Source organism: Euwallacea similis, chromosome 6 (genome assembly GCF_039881205.1).
Source record: "Euwallacea similis isolate ESF13 chromosome 6, ESF131.1, whole genome shotgun sequence".
Classification (NCBI taxonomy): domain Eukaryota; kingdom Metazoa; phylum Arthropoda; class Insecta; order Coleoptera; family Curculionidae; genus Euwallacea; species Euwallacea similis.
Genome location: NC_089614.1, coordinates 6,633,799 through 6,648,583, shown reverse-complemented (window position 1 = coordinate 6,648,583; position 14,785 = coordinate 6,633,799). Strand labels below are relative to the sequence as shown.

Sequence of the window (14,785 nt, the reverse complement as noted above, 5' to 3'; positions counted from 1 at the left end):
CTAAAGTAATAAATAAAAAAAGGTTTACTAGAGCAAGTCTAGCACTAACAGTTATTCAGGAAGTTAATAAAGCACAGTATTTATGTACATTTAATTAACAATATCACAATAACAAAAAATTCTTACCGGTGTCGTCAATATCAACGTCGCCGTTGGTGAAACCATACTGGTAAGCTTCAGCTATAACGACATTGCAATCTTCGATTATTTTTGTGATAGTTTGAAATATAGCAGACACATCTTGAGAAAGCTCTATTATTAACCGATCTATTTTATTAATAACCAGGATCATTTTAGCATATTCTTCATAAGCCTTCTTTATTGCCTCCCTGGTTTGAGCACAAACTCCTTCAGATGCATCAACTAGTACTAAGGCCCCATCACTCACACGAATAGCAGCCCCTACTTCAGATGAAAAATCAATATGGCCAGGGGTGTCAATCAAGTTTAACAAAATTTTCTTATGCTGGTTATTCTCATCTTGGATTATATTTAGCAGAGACACAGCGCTTGATTTCATTGTAATGCCCCTTTCCTGCTCATCAAGGCGATCATCAAGATAGCGCAATGTGCCTGCAGCTCTCTTGCTAATTAGGCGGTTGGTAGCTAATAGTAAATCAGCCACTGTTGTCTTGCCATGGTCAACATGTGCTAATATACAGATGTTTCGAATACAATCTGGGTCTTTCATGCAAGTCTTTAGTTCTTCTATAGTAGGTTTAATGTATTCCATGGTCTACGGTGCAATTTTACTTATAAAATTTATATAAGGGAAACCAGATTGTATAGAGAAAAAAAGGGAGTTTGCATTAAAAGTTGGTTTAGGAGTGATGTGTTTTAATTGGTTTTAAATTTGGCGGCCTTAAAGAAGCGCAACACATACGACAGGAAGATAGAGCAAATTGCACAATATGCTGACATAAATTTGACTTACCGTTTATAATGCTGGCAAGTTTATGATTTATGTTTTTGACGGTTACTTGTAAAGAATAATAAATAAAGTATTAAATAATAAACTGTACACTATACACTTTTGAAAACAAATTATTCTTAACCTTACCTTACTAATGACCTGACTTTTCGTCAACATGAAGTGTCGACCTCTATTGAAAGTGTGGGAAAACTCATAGAATTGTGGATTTCGCGCCAATTACGTTACTAGTTCGCTATAAACCGAAATGTGATTTTTGTAATAACTCTATTTTGGTGTATTCAATTATAGCACAAAAATTAGTTAAAGTAATTAAATTAATTATTTCTTTCTTAGAAAAAATGGAAATGTATTTCTAAATAAAAAACGCGTTTTCCACTGTCAAATCGAACATGTTTCTTAATCATTGAATGCATAAGAAATTCGCCATCTATGTAGCAGAATTTTTTAACATACTCGATGGCATATCTAAAGTCACTTCGAGAAGAATACTGAATATAAAATAAAATATAAAATATGAAAAGGTAAACAACCATAAAAAAGAAATGATACGTGGAATTAGCTCAGACTTGAGTTTGAGATTGAAAAGAAAACTACGAATACGCTGTTGCCAAATCTCATTTCAAGGCTCTTAAGGTGAAAACGATTGCATAAAAGAATAACCTAACTTAAATATTACGTACTGGGATTACTGGGAACAAATTTACTTAAAAAGGCATTTTTTAATTTTAATTGAAATGTTTATGCTTAATACTATCTAAAGTCCTCTTCTAAGCAGCAGTATTAATAAGACACGTAACCAATATGATAACTCTGTCCCAACGTCTTAGAAAGAAAAATGACAATGGAAACGCACCAGTGCCTAGAGCCCCAATTAGGGACCGTTTGTTGGTAAAGGAAGCACAAGAGATGTCTCAGTTGTTGCCGGCGTCGTGCTCTGTAAATTATGAGAATGAAAATGACTTAAGTAAATTTACTTTAATAGTGCAGCCAACTGAAGGTTATTGGGAAGGAGGAACCTTTAAGTTCGAAATTGTTGTTACCGAAGAGTATAATATGGTTGTAAGTTTTAGTATAGAAGTAAACTTTGAGTTTGTATTTAATTATGTCATTTAGCCACCACTAGTGAAATGCACAACAAAGCTGTGGCATCCAAACATTTCTGAAACTGGTGAAGTATGTTTGTCTTTATTAAGGAGGCATAGTGTGGATGGGATGGGTTGGTCTCCTATAAGAAGGCTAAATGATGTTGTTTGGGGGTTACACGCCTTATTTACTGTAAGTATTTGATCCCCACTAATCAAATTTTACTTATAACATTACTTATCAGGACTTGCTAAATTTTGAGGACCCTTTAAATGTAGAGGCTGCAGATCAATACAGGGATTCTAAAGAAGAATTTAAGGCTAAAGTTATGGAATATGTTATGCATTATGCAAAAGAATAGCTAATGGAATTGTGTTATGAAATTAATGTAAAGTTTAATTTATTTTTTTCATCCTTGTGTTCATAAACATAGTATTAATTTATGTGATATTTTTGTATTTTAGTTTCATTGGGAAGTAAGTAGCCGGTGATGCGATAACTAATACTTATTTCAATACATCTTCCCAATGCTAATTAACTTTAAGGTAATTTTCAATATTGTAAATTCTGTGTGCAAACGTGGGTAAGGTTTATTTGTGAGTACTTTCTTATAAATAAGTTTGATATTCCCCATTTTTTTAAAGGTAATTTTTAAAAAAATTCAATCAAGAATCCTGATAATTCTTTATCGGTTACAAACTAATTTATCTTTATAGGCTGGATCCAATTGGATGGGATCGGGAATGCCAAAATAAATTAAGCAAAAATTTGTTCAATTTATTATTACATACATATTTCAAAAATAAATATACTTAATACACTTTTATATTCAGAGCATAGTTAACAAATTGATCTCTTAAAACATAGGAATGTGATAAATATAAAAGAATACAAAATAACAAATAGTATAAACATCATACAGCTATTAAAAATTAACACCATACTTCCAATTATCCCTATGAATTAAGATTGTTAATCAACTCATTGAGCATCACTGACCCAAAAACTATATTTTCACAATTTACTTTCAATGTTGGTTCTGTACCTGTTTGCACAGTCACCAAAGTTAAACTCGAAGAAGTCATTGTTTGTCCTGCAAATCTAGATAAAATATTTCACATTAAATTAAAACAACAAGTTTTAAAAAAGGGACAAACTTACCTTAATAATTCTTCAGATGATTTATCACAGGGACCTAAATTGGTTAATTCTCCAATACGTTCCTCAATATTATTGCAATATGATAAAGTCGCCGTGTGCTCGTTCATTCCACAGAGTTTTGATTGTTTTTCAACAAACATAGAAGTTGGCATCGCCACTGGTCGCAGCAGTTCTCCAATGTTTGGTTTTATGCAAACCGAAAGATTACCTAAAATTTGTTATATAATAGTATCCAACAATCACTTAAGTTATGTTTCTAACCTAGAGAAGACACAATTTCAAAATTTGCTGGTTGCGTAGTGTCATTGAAATCGATTCCTAAGGTAGCTGGAAGAGCGCAGTTCGGCGGCAATTTGGATACACAAGCAAAGTCGTGCATGCTCATACCAACAGCTAAATTCTGCGAAAAAGTAAATATGTAATTCATTGTGCAAAAAAGTCATTTGCACACTTACTTTCCTCCCCAAACGTATGTCATTTATGTCTTCTGAAGTGTTGTTAGTGAACATAATGTTAATATTTGTCATTCCAGGGGAATACAAATGAGGACTTCTTGTGAAGCGGTATGTGGCTGAAAGCCCCCTGCCATTTATCTTACTAAGCAATTCCCTGGGTTTAGTATTTGAGTAGGGTGGTTGGACTATTTGAAGCATCGGTAAAGTCTCAATTGAAGGTGTTGTTGGCGTATAAAAACCGCCTATAAAGGATTTTAAGCTGATTTTTTTTTAAGACTAAAATTCTTACCTAATGAGGGCGTTAAAACGGGAACTGTGGTATCGATATCTGATAAATCTAGCAGTAAATCTAAATTTGACTTTTGTTCACTGGGTTTATTAACGTTGTTAGTGGTTTTATTTGTATCAATTGGCCTTTTAGCAATATGATTAATTGTTGTGATCTTATTCACTTCTTCGTCAGAATCAGACTCCTCACTAGAGGATTCTGATTCTTCACTGGAAGACGCTGATGAATATTCTTCTTCCACATCTGAATCAATACTTTTCCTTAAAATTAAATGAATCCTTAAAAATCCTTTAAAAAAATAACGAAACACACTCACTTATCTGTATTATCTTCTTCAACAGAACTCTCAGGATTGCTAGTTTCTTCAGTTCCTGTATCCTCACTAGACGACTCACTGTCAGAAGATTCATTGCTACTCTTACTTCCTTCAGTTGAGGCAGATGCCTCTGAAGCTGTCTCCCACAAAAACATATCTTGTTTGTTCCTCTTTTCCTGTAGTTATTTTATTAATTATTATTATCCTTTTAAAAACGTCTAACACTCACGTTTCGCTTATAATGTTTCGTCGGTTCTTCTACTAGAATAGGCTCTACATTTCTCATATCGCCCGAAGGAGGTATTTCAGGAAAATCTGGCAATTGTTCATAACCCGTTGCTCTTTGCTTTATGTAGTGGGACAATGAGCCCAATTGTAGATCCTCTTGGTCTGCGAGAGAATATTTTACGGGGTTATGACTTATTATGAGATATATCACAATCTTCGAAATACATGTACATTTTACTATAATCGTTTTATTTTGAAGATTTCTCATATATATATTCCATATTAAATCACAACTGTTTATCCCAAGTAACCTGTATTCAAATAAAACCTCTTAGAGTGCTTTCGAAACTAAAATCTTTATTCTGATATTAAAACAATTAGAAATATGCTCAGAATACCGGTCAGGACTCCTAACGTAATTTCTAATGATTTGGATTTTTTCTGTTGGAATAAAACTTAAAATTTGTACCTAAAATACATTGAAAAAATAAATCGCAAAGCACTTTAGACTCTTTTTATTTGAACACCCGTTATTTTGGAAGTGTAGATTTTTACCTTTAAATTGCGATTGTAAAATTGGAGCAGGCTTGCTAGCCAAAAATATTCTCTCAGCCTCAGCAGATAATTTTCCATTTTGTTTGGAAATGAAGTGCTTTAATAATCTAGCCTTATCCCGAATATCATAATTTTGATCGTATCTGGCTAAATTAAAAATGTATTGACACAGTAAAGCTGTTTGTTCGGGGTTTGTAATATATAGCTTAACAGCTAAATTCATGACTTGAAGCTTAACGATATCGTGCTAAAACAAACTAGGTGAAGCAATTTTTATATCGGAAGCTTGAAGACATGATATACCTCATCAGAAAATGTTTTTGCAAGCTTCCTAAGTACGTCAGGAGCAATTTTCGGAACTTTTTGAGAATGCTCCCCCAAAAGCCATAAAATAGCAGCTCTGGCTTGAGCCACAGTGATGCTGTCAAGTAGTCTGGCCATATGAGTAATAATTTCTTTCGGATCTGCAGCTTGTGTTTGTAACAGTCTTTTAATAACAACTACACTTTCAGCTACTACAGCTTCTACAAATGCATTTATTTATGACGTATTTTGTTAAAGAAAATTGGATAATTTACCATCTCTATTAGATAATAAAGAAACCAATCCGTTAAGGCACGTGTCTGTAACTTCTGAAATAGAGCAAGCACATCGGCCAATAGCTTGAATGGTTGCGGCAACAAAACGCTTATCGTTACTAGAGATGTAAGTCTGGAGTTCCCTCAATATAATCAAAACATTCGCATCAGTGGTTAAGTTGGTTAATATTTCTAATTTAAGTAATTTGACATTTGTGGGATCAGAAGTCCTCACAAAGAAGCTTTTCAAATACGTTTCAAACATCCCTTTATTTTTTGAACTTATCGAAGCTATAGCGTTAAGAACTATACTCTGAACTTCGACATGGGATCGTAGTAGTCTAACTAAAGCCTTAGCCGCCAATGGAAATTCGCTTCTAGGTGCCGAATGATGGTATAACTGCGCTACAGCCATTACAACAGCCGCATTTCTCGACTGTAAAAGAGGACGCGTGGATCTTAATAACAAGCGATGATCTGGGTCTAGTGACGGTGTGGGTTTTTCAGAAGCATCAGAATTTGAGTCGTAAAAAGGACGGTCTTGATCACCTCCAACTTCCTGAAATTCATTGTAAATTCAAATAAAAATGAAACGGTAATAAACAAAATTACACAGGAACACAAAATTGTAGTTATTAATAAAAATGGATCTAGGATAAACGTGATTACGACTTTCATTAGGTAATTGGCAACGCAATCATTATCAAGAAATCTATTGGCATTGAGTCCGTGGTTGTTTGCCCCGAATGCGAATGATTTTGGAAAGGGGTAAAAATAATTGTTTGAAGCTAATTACTAAAGAAACAGATTTGCTGACTTGGCAGAGTAGTACAAGACTAGTTTTTGCATGTGAGTAACAATGGGAAGACTATATCTAGTGCCTCAAGTGTAAGGTTTTTAGGGGTATATGTGAATTTCCACTGGATGGTACCTTATCAGTTCTTAATTTCAAGACGGAGTAATTAATTATTGCTTTTATATTTCGTGTTTACGTAAATTAAAGGCTTATAAACGAAATTAGACTCTGATTCAAATTTTGTTAGAGGCTCCAAAGACATAAATGTACCTTTAGACTTACCATTCCCTCATATAAATGGGCTAGTAAAGTATTCAGGTTACAGGGATGAACATCTGCCATGCTTTACACTTTGATCTGCATGTGAATTCATCAAGATTTCGATCAAACCCCGCAAAAGATTAAATTATAAAGCACAGAGATTATAACTATTAAAATATGATTCAAGTGTTACCACAAAAATCTCACTTACATGAATATTAGGATCAGCAAATTGAGACCTGACATATCTCGTAAGCATGTTAACAATGGTAACTTGACCCCACTCATCTACATCTACAATCAAGGCACAAAGTTTCCGATATACTTCATGTATTAAATCTATTCTCTCAGGACAAACTTCTGTAAATGCCATTACTGCTGACCCAATAACTAAGACAGTCTTATCTGCCAGTAACTTTTGTATTATTGTTACCAGCTCTGATTTTAATTCTGGATCTAAACTGGAAGTAAAATAAAATGTGTAGAATCAAGTAAAAAGTTAGGGGAACAATGGTTACCTGTACAGCTTTGGTATTGCATGGGCAGCAGTTTTCCTGACATAGGGCGACATGTCTGCTGAAGCGTCACGTATGGCCAACATTACAATTGGAGATATCATTTTTACTCTAACACTAGATAAAACCCTTAAAGCACCTGCTCGTATTAATTGATTTGGTTCTTTTAAAGCTCTTTGAAATGTAGATATAGATAATAAAGCTAAGTCTTGTTGCTCCTCAGCATATCTTTCCAGATAAACATACACAAGCTTTTTAACTTCGATATTCTTGGAAACTACATTTTTAACCACAGCTGGAAACAACACCGAAGCATCTCTTCCTTTAGCGACCATCTAAAATGTGTAGTGCGTTAACATACGGCAGCAGAGGTACAAATAAAATGAGTCAATATACCCCAATAATTCGTTTCATTGCTTCTAATTTCAAACTATCTTTATTCGAGTCCAACATCTCCTTGAGATCATCATGTCTGCAAGCACAATCAGAATGTTATGAGTTAAATTGATTAACTTATACTGAACTTACTTCTTAAAATCAGAGTTGAAAAAGCCTCCAGTTGCAGGATCTGCTGCATATTCGTTTTCAAAATTTAAGCCCCGGTCGTTGGAATAAGAATTAGTATTTGACATACTTTGTGATGATGATGCTAACATTTCAAAAATATATTATTTCAATTTAAAACTACAATTATTAATAACAAAACTGTTACAATTACAAATATAAAACACCTCTAATCTCATTTAATTCATTTACGTTGACAAGTGACACGTTCTATAACCTCAGCTGACCTGAGTTGAATGAGGCAAACGCATTTGCACAAAAGTATCCTTTTGTGAAGTTATAGACCCGATAGCGATGAAACTTGAAATTTTATTCGCTTTTTTCTATCTGTGGCAATAAGTACGAAAGAGATAAATTGCCACTTAAAACAGAATTCTTAGCAAATGCCTCGATGTTTATGAGCTCGCGAATATTTTTTATTCAAAAATGCGGATAAAAGCTGTAAAAAAATACAAACAAATGTATAATATTAAACGCAAAGTATTTCTAAATGAACAAGCGCAAAAAACATTTTTTTTCCGAATTGTGATAACCTCGCCGCACAGAAGCAAAGCTTTGTTGGTTTATTTGGGTTTATCCTCATATTATTAATTTCTCCTTTTCGCGAAGTGCATGTCAGAGCTTACAACAACTTTGGCAAATACTTCGCGAGAGTTTCACAAAAACTCCTTTCTTCTCGATTGCAATCTCAGATTTTTAATTTAACAGTAAGACAGTTTTCCTTAATATGTCGAATTAAAATGATGATCGCTGAATACAGTGGTTTGCCGATTCTATTTTCCATCCTAGCGTCTCTATACAAGTATTTGTTTTGGGGACTTTTGGTAAGGAATCGAAAAATTAAGTGATTAACGTTACCTATCTGTCCACATTCCCACAGTGCAAATTTTTATTTCTCGCGGCATAAAAAATATGTTTATTCCATCAATAGATGCCTTAAGGATAAGAAAAACTATATTAGTTTTTTCAGATGTTCAGATAAAATTATATTTACTGTTGTGAAAAATATTTAAATCATCCAACTTCACCCCACATGATAATATTACTAGTACAGTCCAGTGCGAGCATTGAATACTTGTATTCAAATGCATGTATTAGAATTTTAGTTTCAATTTTATTTTTAGGAACACAACATTTTTTAATAAATGTTACTACGAATCCATGATCCATGTGTGTATTAATTGATTCTGATTAAAATAAGTAGTTTTTATTTTTATTACTTAATTTTAATAATACGCCAACAACCACTAAATTAGGTAATTACGTTAAAGATGTTATTTTTATTGTTAACTATTAGATCTGTGCACCTGCAAACTTTGTTTTCTTATTTTTGCTAATTAGTTATGGCGTAACACTTGACTAGAAAAAAAACACTGTCGAGTGAAAAAAGCTTTCAGATGCTTCAGAATAATTATAATTCAAAGAATAATTGAATGCTAGTAAATCTTGCATTCAAATTCTCCCATCAGTATTATAGAAAATACCTATGTTACCTAATAAACCTTGCACGTATTTTGAAGTAAGATTCTTGGACACTTATTATCATTTAAATTATACATCTCTTTACAGTTATTTAAAACTACAACCAAATAATGAATCAACCTCAATTGATGCCTCAACTAGAATACTTACATCTTCCTATTCATGGGAAATTAGCTTTATGCTTGTAAAATCTTCATTGAAGGCTTATGTGCCCTAAGAAGTCATCCCCCGGTATTAAGTACATTAATATAATTTATAAATTTGGGGAAGTCTGAACTGTGATATACAATAAGTCTGGATAACTTGTGATGGTTTTAATACACAATCTTAATGTAAAATAATGTAATATGGCATTCTTCCTACATCTATTTAATACAAATACTGAGGCTTAGAAACCCTTTCTAAAGATTACAGACCATCAAAATTACAAATCTGAGCCTTACAAATACATAAATACATACTGTTCTGTAGTATGCCTTTGAATATTTTACAGTAAGTACATCTGAAATACATTTTTATAAAAAATAAATAAAAATGCCACTCTGTTAAGAATAATCGTCATTAAATATTTCGAGAATTAGATGGATTCAGCCTTGCTCGTCAAAAATTTAAGGGGCTAACCTTTATGGAAATTGGAATTTTAATCAAATCTAAAAAAGTCGTTTCTCATAAGAAAACAAACTGTGTACGTTTCCCTCCAATTGCGCCGAATGAGATCTCAGCTCAAATCTTAGTTCATCAGAATACATTTTGTTTCTAGAACATAAGATAAATTACAATGAGAAATTAAGGAAATTATGAGCTTCTACCTTAATTGCACCAGAGACTTGACTCCAATGTCTTGACAACCATGCCGAATGCCACATTGCAGATATGGCACAAATCTGAGGACTGAACCTTTGTCTACAATGCTACCACTTACTCCCTGGGCGACTTTTAATTTATCTACATCACTGAAATAAAATAAAAACTATAAAACCTTATATAAATCTAAGAGTAAACCGCACACGTATTTCGGTATACAACCCAAAGGAATTAGTTGGGGAATCAGCATATATTAATGTGTATTAGTTGAACAATTAGTGTGCACTCGAAAACGGTTTGGAGAATAATTGGAAAGTTCTTGTAAAATATCATTGTTACTGACAGTCACTTTGTACATGATATTGGACTGGGATTTACCTCTTAAAGAAAATGGAAAAATCATCAAAGAAAAGAACTTTACCTATGAAAATATCTATTCATAGCAGAACCCATAGCGTCCTTCCTATCCATAGCTTCAATACTTCCCATTCCTCTATATTTTTTTAGGCGAACTCCATCTGAGAAGAAATATTCTCCAGGTGCTTCAGAGGTACCAGCTAATAGTGATCCCATCATAACTAAAAACAAGAAAACTAATAAAAACCACCCATAAAAGTAAATTTTAAGTTTACCAGTTGAAGCTCCAAGTGAGAGAGCCTTAATAACATGCCCTATTGATTGAATACCACCATCAGCAATAACAGGCACTCCTGATCGTTTTGCATACTCTGAAACTGTGTAAACAGCAGTGGCCTGTGGCCTTCCCACAGCCATTACTTCTTGAGTGATGCATATACTTCCACTTCCCATTCCAACTCTTAAAGCATCTGCTCCAGCATCAATTAAAGTTTTAGCTTGACGTTTTGTCACAACTAAGAATTTAAATAATCAAAATATTTTGGTAAAGCTGACATATGTTAACTTACCATTCCCAGCAATAACCTGCAAACTGGGATAATTTGTTTTAATAAACTTAATCATTTCAACTTGGTAAATGGAATTTCCTTGTGAAGAATCCAAAACAACTACATCAACTCCTGCTGCAGCTAACAGGGCAAGTCTTTGTTTGTCTTCTTCTCTAGTTCCAATAGCAGCTCCAACAATGAGTTGCTTGTTATCATCTTTAGATGATAAGGGATAGCTTTTTGCCTTTTTCAAATCTGTGCGAGCCATCAATGCAATCAAATTCCCCTGCTTGTTCACAATAGGAAGTTTCCCTTTTTTGCTTGTCTCTAGGATATGATTGGCTTCACTCAAAGTTACACCTGACTGAGCTGTTACTAAATTGTCAAGCTTGGTCATGATTGATTCTAATTTAATGTTAGCAAAGTCCTTTTCATCTAAAAAGTCAATATCACGGCTTGTGACAATCCCAACAAGTTTCCCCCCTAATTTGCCATCTGCAGTTATTGGGATTCCGCAGAAACCATGCTCTTTCTTTACATCAAGAACATCTGACACCTTGTGATCTGGGCTTAGCACAACTGGATTGTGGATGAATCCATGTTTGTATTTTTTTACTTTTAACACTTCATTGGCTTGATAGGTTGGGAGACAGTTGTGGTGGATAATGCCAATTCCACCGCAAAGCTATAAAGGCAATTAGGTAGGAAAAACATTTTATTGTAAAAAGCAAAACATACTGCCATTGCAATTGCCATATCTGCTTCAGTTACTGTATCCATGGGTGACGATACTAGAGGGGCTTTTAAGGTGATTTTTTTAGTTAAAGGACTTGACAATTCCTAATAGATATAAATTTCATTACACAAAGTATATTTTTTGTGTGTATATACTTACCACCTCCCCTGGAGCAAAATCAATATATCCTGGCAGAATAATGAAGTCACTGCAAAAATTGGTAAACTATAATCAGAATATACATGATATGAATTAAGACAGCTTTTTTGCAGTTAATAATTTAACAGTTAAGGTATGTCCACATGTGTGACATTAGTGGAAAGTGGAGCATTATTAATGACTTCTTACTTGTTAAAAATATTGGCAGACAGTGATTTTCAATTTTTTTGGTGAGTACACCCACAAAGTGGAATTTACTTTAACTTTTTGTAATATACATGCTTACGAGGGTTTGTTTAGGCTGAAAAAGTGAATATTAATTTTTAAAGAATTGTGTTACCAATAATTATTATCAGTTAACAATATTTGGATAGGTAACAGGTAACTTTTCTACTTAATCTAGAGCAGGTATTAGTAAGTAATATGGGAAAATATTGATATAGTTACAACTTTCCAATGTGAAATGGCAAATGCCACACTGTTGCAAGAGGCCATTCCACTAATATCAATGACATTTTGCCATTTCCAGTCCCCTGAAATTTTATGCAGATGTGGACTTAACATCGACTTATAAATTTTTTATACAGGTTGACCTATGTGTAAATATCATCAGTTTAACTGAGGCTAGGAAATGTAATTTTATGCAAATAATAATGTGGAATTTGATCTACAACTAGGAGACTCTATATAATAACACATTATCATTTTTAATTACTTGTATGTTAGGCCATTTCCTTTCTCAATCATTTCTCTAGCAGACAATCCATCCTGCAGATCATCTTCAAAACTAATTGGTCTAGAGACATATGCTTTTCCACAATGATTGGTGTCCCCCATAACTGTTTATTGAAAATTTTTTAAAGATGCACGAACACTGTATTCTGTAGGGTGGTTTTCCTGATGTCCTGTAAGTAAAAATGTTTGTTATGACTGGTGGTTTTTATTAATGAATGGCTAAATGTGTAAGGTAAACATGTGTAATAATAAAAAGTATGTATCAGTAGCTAGGATTAGCTCGATTCTAATCTTGATATCCCATAAAATTGATTTCAATTAAAAACATTAATTACTACAATTGCGTATTGGATTTAAAACAACTGCGAAAACAACTTTATAAGCCCACAAACTTTCAAAGAAAACATGTTAATTTGTGAATAAATAAGCTTACCGATACGTAAATGCTGAAGTTGCACGTAAACGTCGTTACAAAAAGAAAAACACAAATGATGCAGGAAAATACGAAAAACGTGGTCCAAGTGTAGTACAGTAAATACAAAATATATTTTGCGTGCACGCTGCACAGTAGACAACAGCACAAAACCGGCAAATAATTGGTTATAATAGAGGTTGAACTACGTCAAATTTGACAGTTACTCGCAGAGCGCAAAATAACTATTAATTTTAATCTATTAATTCTTGTTTTTCTGCTATAGAACTATAACTTTTTTGTTAAATATAAATTAAGTTCCTAGGTATTTACAATAAAAATATTATTTTAAGTCAGTCTATACTTGTTTTATATGGAAAATATAAAAAATCGTTACTAGTTTTCGTTTCTTTTGTTATCAAAGCGCTCCGAGTACTCTTAATTTCAATCGTAAGTGTTCCTAGTTCCAATATAATACGCGTTAGCCGGGAGCGCACGGAATGGCAGAAAAATAACAGCAGAATGTTATAACTGAAGAAAGAAAAATCATGCAGAATACGACAGAAATAAATAATCCTGAACATTAAAATTTCAGAATGTTAAAACTACAGAAACATAGAAATCTAGAAAAATAACACACCAAATCATAGCCTTGTTGCCAAATGAATAATAATGAATGTCACGTTTCCACGCGGGGGTGTTCACATTAATTTCAAGTGGAAAAGAAAATTGTCAGAGAAGTCTGTTGATGTATAAAGAGACAACTTGTAGATAGCGTTAGAAGCGGAAAAGAAAATACCAGTGTCGTTTATCCTCGGGGTTTCCCATTAAAACATCTAACAATACGCAAGTTTAAGATTTGTTTTTTAGGAAATTACAGTGATGCCGAGTTATTTAAATAAGTAATAAAAACATATTCAATTTACCCCGCAACTAACGGATCAGAAACAGAAAACGGGGAAGGTAGCTGAGTATGTGAAATATCCCTAAATCAGGGGCACCCTTGAACGCTAAAAGAGGATTAAAAATTAAATGTAAAATTCTGCACATTATGGCGACCGCGACTAGATCACACACACACAGATAAGTACAGGGTTAGGTCAATAAGCTGCAAAAACTTTCGAAGTAAAGTCAATTGAATATATACCAGACAGCAAAACTGATATACATATGTACCAAATGGCGGTTAGACAAAATACAATATATAAAGCATGTAAACTATCATAGCTAGATTGGTTTGCATAGATTTCCTGTGGATTTTAGCTGAAAATTTTGAGAAAAGGCGCAATGATGGGCGAAAAGTCGACGCTAAAACAACTGCTGCGGTGTTTCTAAAGTAAGCGAACTGCAAAGGTTCGCAAAGAGCCTGGGAAAACGAAGTTCTCTAGTGAGTGACAAATTAAGCACTTCAAAATTAAAAATAAAAAGAGAACAGTTTGAGGAAAGTGGTATGCAAAAATTTTACTATCCTCATGCTTTCGAGTTGGTGCCTGCGTTCCTTGATATTCCTGTTCCTAAAAACTCGAAAAAGACGTGTTTATCACGTCTTCTTTCTCTGCAATACCGCATTTTTTCTAAGTGAGCAATCGAAACTAGTGTCCACCCAACCAATTTAAAGGAAGTTATAAATTTAGGATTTTATTATCTCCAACTAAGGAAATCGGAAAGTTCTCTATATATTTTTTAAAAATTTCTTAAGAAAATCATCAAAAGAAATATTAGTAATGTGTTTATTCATATAATATATCGTGCAGTTTACATTACGTTATTCAATAACCATTTCCGGCGTTCTTTTTATATCACCCGGAGGATGGTTT

At 33.4% G+C, this 14,785-nt stretch overlaps 4 protein-coding genes across 4 annotated transcripts in view; 1 reads left to right on the top strand and 3 right to left on the bottom strand.

Annotated features, from left to right (window-relative positions):
• LOC136409455 (elongation factor-like GTPase 1) overlaps positions 1–1,055 on the bottom strand; it is a 59,317-nt gene extending 58,262 nt beyond the window's left edge. Inside the window, exons 1-2 of the mRNA XM_066390951.1 lie at positions 935–1,055; positions 127–736 (exon numbers count right to left, since the gene is read on the bottom strand). Coding sequence (XP_066247048.1) covers positions 127–733 — 607 coding nt within the window. The 5' untranslated portion in view covers positions 734–736; positions 935–1,055. The remainder of the gene's footprint in view (positions 1–126; positions 737–934) is intronic.
• A 534-nt stretch (positions 1,056–1,589) lies between these two features.
• On the top strand, positions 1,590–2,416 carry LOC136409465 (NEDD8-conjugating enzyme UBE2F-like). The gene is made up of 3 exons (XM_066390962.1): positions 1,590–1,993; positions 2,048–2,209; positions 2,262–2,416. Exons 1-3 carry the CDS (start codon positions 1,736–1,738, stop codon positions 2,376–2,378), a joined length of 537 nt encoding a protein of 178 aa, XP_066247059.1. The 5' UTR covers positions 1,590–1,735; the 3' UTR covers positions 2,379–2,416.
• A 353-nt stretch (positions 2,417–2,769) lies between these two features.
• On the bottom strand, positions 2,770–7,976 carry rb (adaptor related protein complex 3 subunit ruby). The gene is made up of 14 exons (XM_066390950.1): positions 7,700–7,976; positions 7,568–7,643; positions 7,175–7,506; positions 6,868–7,117; positions 5,600–6,158; positions 5,325–5,545; positions 5,022–5,268; positions 4,468–4,628; positions 4,239–4,414; positions 3,923–4,182; positions 3,634–3,875; positions 3,440–3,578; positions 3,179–3,386; positions 2,770–3,118 (listed from the first exon to the last, which is right to left on the bottom strand). Exons 1-14 carry the CDS (start codon positions 7,825–7,827, stop codon positions 2,974–2,976), a joined length of 3,144 nt encoding a protein of 1,047 aa, XP_066247047.1. The 5' UTR covers positions 7,828–7,976; the 3' UTR covers positions 2,770–2,973.
• Positions 7,977–9,512: 1,536 nt separating this feature from the next.
• Positions 9,513–13,174, bottom strand: LOC136409480 (inosine-5'-monophosphate dehydrogenase-like). The gene is made up of 9 exons (XM_066390982.1): positions 12,990–13,174; positions 12,537–12,726; positions 11,822–11,870; positions 11,665–11,766; positions 10,948–11,611; positions 10,654–10,893; positions 10,443–10,599; positions 10,027–10,170; positions 9,513–9,973 (listed from the first exon to the last, which is right to left on the bottom strand). Exons 2-9 carry the CDS (start codon positions 12,656–12,658, stop codon positions 9,868–9,870), a joined length of 1,584 nt encoding a protein of 527 aa, XP_066247079.1. The 5' UTR covers positions 12,659–12,726; positions 12,990–13,174; the 3' UTR covers positions 9,513–9,867.
• Between the last annotated feature and the right edge of the window lie 1,611 nt (positions 13,175–14,785).

What these genes read in the sequence shown, in the direction of transcription:
- LOC136409465 (XM_066390962.1), top strand. Translation starts at nt 1,736, where the DNA reads ATGATAACTCTGTCCCAACGTCTTAGAAAGAAAAATGACAATGGAAAC. An exon ending in CCGAAGAGTATAATATGGTT is followed by an intron (nt 1,994 to 2,047) that starts GTAAGTTTTAGT and finishes TATGTCATTTAG; the next exon opens with CCACCACTAGTGAAATGCAC. An exon ending in GGTTACACGCCTTATTTACT is followed by an intron (nt 2,210 to 2,261) that starts GTAAGTATTTGA and finishes ATTACTTATCAG; the next exon opens with GACTTGCTAAATTTTGAGGA.
- rb (XM_066390950.1), bottom strand. Translation starts at nt 7,827, where the DNA reads ATGTTAGCATCATCATCACAAAGTATGTCAAATACTAATTCTTATTCC. An exon ending in CGAAACATTATAAGCGAAAC is followed by an intron (nt 4,415 to 4,467) that starts GTGAGTGTTAGA and finishes AAATAACTACAG; the next exon opens with GAAAAGAGGAACAAACAAGA. An exon ending in TCATCTGAAGAATTATTAAG is followed by an intron (nt 3,119 to 3,178) that starts GTAAGTTTGTCC and finishes TATTTTATCTAG; the next exon opens with ATTTGCAGGACAAACAATGA.
- LOC136409480 (XM_066390982.1), bottom strand. Translation starts at nt 12,658, where the DNA reads ATGGGGGACACCAATCATTGTGGAAAAGCATATGTCTCTAGACCAATT. An exon ending in ATATGGCAATTGCAATGGCA is followed by an intron (nt 11,612 to 11,664) that starts GTATGTTTTGCT and finishes TTGCCTTTATAG; the next exon opens with CTTTGCGGTGGAATTGGCAT. An exon ending in AAGTCTCTGGTGCAATTAAG is followed by an intron (nt 9,974 to 10,026) that starts GTAGAAGCTCAT and finishes CTTATGTTCTAG; the next exon opens with AAACAAAATGTATTCTGATG.